The sequence below is a fragment of the Mastomys coucha genome, unplaced genomic scaffold (assembly GCF_008632895.1).
Source record: "Mastomys coucha isolate ucsf_1 unplaced genomic scaffold, UCSF_Mcou_1 pScaffold6, whole genome shotgun sequence".
NCBI classification, from domain to species: domain Eukaryota; kingdom Metazoa; phylum Chordata; class Mammalia; order Rodentia; family Muridae; genus Mastomys; species Mastomys coucha.
This window is the reverse complement of record NW_022196912.1, coordinates 91,413,543-91,418,878: the sequence shown is the minus strand read 5'-3', so window position 1 is coordinate 91,418,878 and position 5,336 is coordinate 91,413,543. Positions and strand designations below refer to the sequence as shown.

Below are 5,336 nucleotides of genomic sequence, written 5' to 3'. Positions count from 1 at the left end.
CCCTGGCTGACCTGGAACTAGTTCTGTAGACCAGGCTGGCCTCCAAGTGCTGTGATGTAAGGCGTGCGCCCGCCGTCACAGTCCAGCGAACTCTGATACTGTTGATTTTGCAGCAACTGTCCTTAAACAATGAACTATTTTACCATTTCCAACGTTTGCATCTTATCCTCTTAGTAGAACAATGCTGTGTATATGAGAACTATAGCACAGTATAGATAGCAGGATAATTAGTAATTATATTTCTATAATTGATTTTTTTTTTTGAGATAGGGTCTTGTGTAGCCCAGGCTGACCTCAAACTCACTATGTGGCTGAAGATGACCCCAAACTCCTAATTCTCTTGCCTTACCCTCCCAGGTGCTAAGATTCTAAGCATGGGCCAACATGGCCAGTTTATTCATATAAGGATTAAACTCAGGGCTTCATGCAACTAGTCAGGTAGCTATGAGCTACCTCCCCAGCCCCAACGATTGAGTTTTAAAATGGCATCTAACATTTGACTGAAACAAAATTCATCAGCCCCATTAGTTACACATAACCAGTACTGATTCCCAACAGGTAAAACCTCTCTTTATCAGATCTTACATAGACTGTTTTCAAAATATTTTCTAATCCAAAGACTAAATTTTCACAGATTTGTTAAAGAATCAAGAGTTTTAACATTCAAAAAAACAAACAAACAAAAACCAAGAGCTTTAGCATACTGTAAACACTCTTCAATTCATCCCTAGTACCCAGAAGAGTGTCTGGAACACGGTAGGAATTCCTAGCTTGGTGGGTTTTGATTTTTGGCTTGGTGTTGGTGATTGTACACAAAGCCTGTAATGCCCCTTCTCTGTAGGCTCTATTCCCAACCCACTCACTGTTTATTACACATTACCCAAGGCACAGCTTTTCAATCTAAAAACAATTCCACCTTTTCCCTGTTTAAGAAAAAACATCCTCTCACACATTTCTACATTAAATGACATTGCAGAGGCAAACAGTTGAGACAGGTTCCTATCTGTAAACATCTGTGCTAGAGATCTTGAGCTAATATGAGGCCTGAGATGATGTGTGCGCTAGTGTATCCGTGCTAGCCGGCAGTAGAAGACGGGGCTGAATTCCCCGGGGACCTTCTAATCCCACCCAAGCATAAGCTTTTTTTAGGGTTGGAATTGTTTTGAGGAGGCTGAAAAGAGAAAAAAAAAATGAGCAACAGCTTGTAATTTGAGGATGTATAAGCAGATTGGAATTCAACTAATGTTTGTATTTAAGGTCTCCAATAAACAGTACCATTTTATAAATCTTTGAAGTGCCTCCCCCCTTGCTACATGAGACAGGTTAGCCTTGATCCTCCTGTCTCAAGTATCCTTTGTTGGTTTTTTCCTCATACATATTTCCTGTGAGAGTACACATACACATGTCCTTGTGTATATAGAGGTCAGAGGACAACTTGAGAGAGCTGGCGTTCAAATAGTTCTGGGGATCAAACTAAGGTCTTCAAGTTTGGTGGCAAGTGCTAGAACCTGGTGAGCTACTTCATCAGCCCTAAAGTGCCTGGTCTTAAAATAATTCTCCAATCTTTGTCTCTACAGGAGAGGGAAAAATCACTACTTGTTTTCTTTGACCCTTCAAATTTTGTCTTATTTGGTATAGTGATTTAACCTGTAATTCCAACTCTGAAGGCAGAGGCAGAAAGATCGCCACCAGTTTAGGGCAAACTGGGCTACAGAGTGAGACCCTGTCTCAAAAGAACCCCCAGCAAAACAAAGCTTAGTGCTAAGTTATGACTAAATTGAAGATACACATGAAGATGGGCAAGGAGGCTGCCACACCCCGTGCGGACAGCTAAAAACCTGGACCCAGAAGAGATGCTTTCCTAGAGAAAGGCGACCGGAAGCTGCAGGAAATTTGCCTTTTTCATCCTGTGCTACCCTGATTCATGGTCTTTGGGGAACAGTCTGAAACAAGCTGGCAAAATAAGGCTGCCCTGTCAAGGGTACAGGCAGACCAAATACTCCATTATTGTCAACACATAAAAGATTCCTTACCTGAAAATAAGGAAAGCAAATTATACCGGACAAGTTATTTCTTTAAATAATAAAATGTTTGCTATTTTGAATAAGGAAATCAAAGAGAGCTAAAGAAAGATTTTTATACATCATTATTTTGTCTCAGGGATAAACCTGATTAATTTATATTCAGGTTTGCCATGAAACAGTATTTTCCAATCATTCTTCTGTATCAGAAACAGACAAAAAACAGGATTCAGCAGTACATTTTAGGTAATGAGCCACACATGGCCACCTCTGGTGACATCACAGTGACACTAGAGGACAGGAGGGGCCTGTAACTTCTCCGACTAATTATGTTGTAAAAGAATCAGGTTGCAAAACAATGCAATACAAATAATGTACAGACAATTTAACTTCTGAATGAAGAGGAAGAACTTTTATTAGGTAAAAGCAATGGATTTTAAAATGTAACAAAAATAACTGTATGTAATCCCCAAATCCCATTTAAAACAACATACAGAAAATAATCACATTATAATATGCACTTGTGCCACTTATGATTATTGTAATTCATTACACGTGTGGTTAGTACAGTCAAAATCCAAACCATTTTCTTTAGTAAATCTAGTGTTATAAAAACATAATCAAAAATTATTTGTTGAATCATTTCTATCTTGACTGGTTTAATTACTGGGAAATTTTTCTATTTTCTATGTATTTTAGGAAGCCTGCATTCTATATGCTTCCTTATGTTCCCTAAAGAGACTAACTCTGGTGTCTAAACTAACACTTGTCTAGCCTTTCTGTCTTAAAGCAGTCATATATTTGGAAAATGTTTGTGATAGAGTCTCAGGTAGCCCAGGCTGGCTTTGAATTTACTCTGTAGCCCAGGCTGACTCTGAACTTTTCTTGACCCTCCCACCACCCAGGTGCTAGGACTACAGGCAAATGTCACTATGCATGGCCTCTGGCTTTGTTCTTTGGGGAATTTCTCTTCTTTCCTCTCTTTTCTTCTCTCTTCCTATTATCCTATGATGGTGGACTCTCTCTGTTTTTTCAGCCAAAATTTCTAGAACAGTATTCAAGTTCTTACTACCTCAGAGTTAGGATTTTCTTCTTTTTTTAATAAAAAAAATTTTTTTTAAGATAAGGTCTCATTATATAGCCTTGGCTAGCCTAGAACTTATTATGTAGACCAGGCTGGCCATGAATTTACAGAGATCAGACTGCCTCTGCCTCCCAATTACTGGGATTAAAGCTGTGTGCTATTACACTTTTCATTTCCTAAGACAGGTTTCTTTGGGTAACTTATGAAAATATTTGAAGAATTTTGCATGAAAACAAAGTAAGCATTTAAACACTTGATATTACACATACACAAAAACAAAGCAATAAGTAATTAGTCACATAGTTAACGAAAAGTAAAAGAAAGTATATTCACAATAAGGAAATAATCTGGTCATAAGATTCATATGGTTAAGGAGTGTATGTGTAGCAGAGCACTTGTACCCAGCTCTCACTAAATCCTTTCTTCAGGACAGGATTTTTATAAACATGTTACCATTTCACTTAGTACTTAGTTTTATGTTGAGATTTGAAGAAGAGCATTGCACTACATACTAGTTCTGAGATTAACAGAAATTTATTCTACACTATGGGGTCGTAGTGGTAAGTTTGGAAGAAAATAATGTATGATTTGTGAAAATCTATCACTGCTGACTACTAATAATCCTCTGTTCAAGAGACTTAGAAAGAAGCTTTGCTAACATTCACAAGCAAGTGTGTGACTGGCACCCAGTGAGAAAGGAAAACTAGTGTTACATTTCCATAAGAGCTACATTATCTTGTTAAAGAACTGGTCTTGGATTTTCTCTCTTAGTACCCATCTCTTTTTACTTACACTCTACAGATGTTTTTAGTATCATTTTAAATTGCTTAACTATATGTCATAATATATAAGCTATAATTCTGGTTACTTTTAGAATGATATATTTATGGAAATACATAATTATCTCCCTTTATAATGTATGTAAGTAGTCTAGCAGGCCCTATTATTCTAGATCCATGAAGATACATGACATAAAGTTTCATTTTACTGTAGCTTTAATTATTGATGTCACCTGACTTTTCCAGTCACTTTTCTTTAGCAGATTTCCCGTAAGGACTGGGAGAGTCACCGTGAATCAGTTTTGTTACAACAAAGTGATTTCAAAGTGATCTTTATTGAGTTTCCTTGGATCTTTGCAACAGGAACTTGGGGGATGATGACGTTTGTCAGGAAGACAGAAAAGATGGTGCCACGGCAGATCTGATTTCCTGGGTCTGCACTTAAAGATTATCTGTTGAAGAATGATTCTTCCCCATGTCCTCTCCAAATTCAGATCTGTCACTTCTCCAGAGGCTTAGAAGGCCCTACTGCACCACTGCCACACAGAAAAAGACAAAACTCAAGAAAAATAGTATCACAAGTCAACTGCTCTACAAGACAACATCATGCTTAGGTCATAATATGTTAGCTTTGGCCAGAGAACGGCTCCTAGAACTTGGGTTTCCTTCTCAAATGCAATGCACTGTACCTCTCAAGTATAAAGTATTATTACTGATAGAATTCTTCAAATATAGGCACCTTTTATTTTTATTATTCATAGTACTTAAGTAAGGATGGTTGGGTCCTTCAGTGTGTGATGGACAGGACGTCACAAGTGAGAGCATAGGAAGTGTTTTCCTTCAAACAAGACAGTTTACAATGTGTTTTTAACGACAGCCATCTGAAGTCCAGATGTGATACATTGTAATGTGCATGGTTTGTCTGCAGCCATTACATAAACACTTCTCTCTCCAAGCAGTAGGTGTATACTCTGCAATTAAAACCAAGTGCAAATATGGCCAGGATTAGTCCTAGGTCTGTAACTCTACTAACCTGCTCCCTGCTATTGGATAGAGTGATATTTTTTGCAGGACTATTTTGCCCTAATATTAATATCCTTAAAAAAAAAAAGTCCCAGCTGAGCAGTGGTGGCGCACGCCTTTAATCCCAGCACTTCGGAGGCAGAAGCAGGTGGATTTCTGAGTTCCAGGCCAGCCTGGTCTACAGAGTGAGATCCAGGGCAGCCAGGGCTACACAGGGAAACGCTGCCTCGGGAGGGGAAAAAAAAAAAAAAGTTCCTTCAAATGTTTCTCTCACATTAGGGAACACAAGCATTTGAAGAAAAGGTGAATTTTCATAATCGGTGTGTTTAGGTTTGCTTCATCAGAAACAGTGCTGTGGATATGCATGCATGCTGTGATCCCTGCACTTGTGGATGTGCATGCATGCTGTGATCCCTGCACTTGTGGATG

At 38.5% G+C, this 5,336-nt stretch overlaps 1 protein-coding gene and 1 long non-coding RNA gene across 5 annotated transcripts in view; one reads left to right on the top strand and one right to left on the bottom strand.

Annotated features, from left to right (window-relative positions):
- Positions 1-5,336, top strand: part of LOC116080151 — a 25,637-nt gene that overhangs the window by 2,419 nt on the left and 17,882 nt on the right. The window contains exon 3 of one of the 4 annotated variants that reach the window (XR_004114331.1): positions 4,248-4,605. The exons of the other annotated variants lie outside the window; for them this stretch is intronic. This is a non-coding gene — a long non-coding RNA (uncharacterized LOC116080151). Of the gene's footprint in view, positions 1-4,247; positions 4,606-5,336 lie in introns of those variants that run through there. 4 annotated transcript variants of the gene reach the window in all.
- The window catches only part of Zbtb1 (zinc finger and BTB domain containing 1), a 27,659-nt gene continuing 24,734 nt past the window's right edge, over positions 2,412-5,336 (bottom strand). The window contains exon 3 of the mRNA XM_031356430.1: positions 2,412-4,420. Within this exon, the coding sequence (XP_031212290.1) occupies positions 4,384-4,420 (37 nt within the window). The 3' untranslated portion in view covers positions 2,412-4,383. The remainder of the gene's footprint in view (positions 4,421-5,336) is intronic.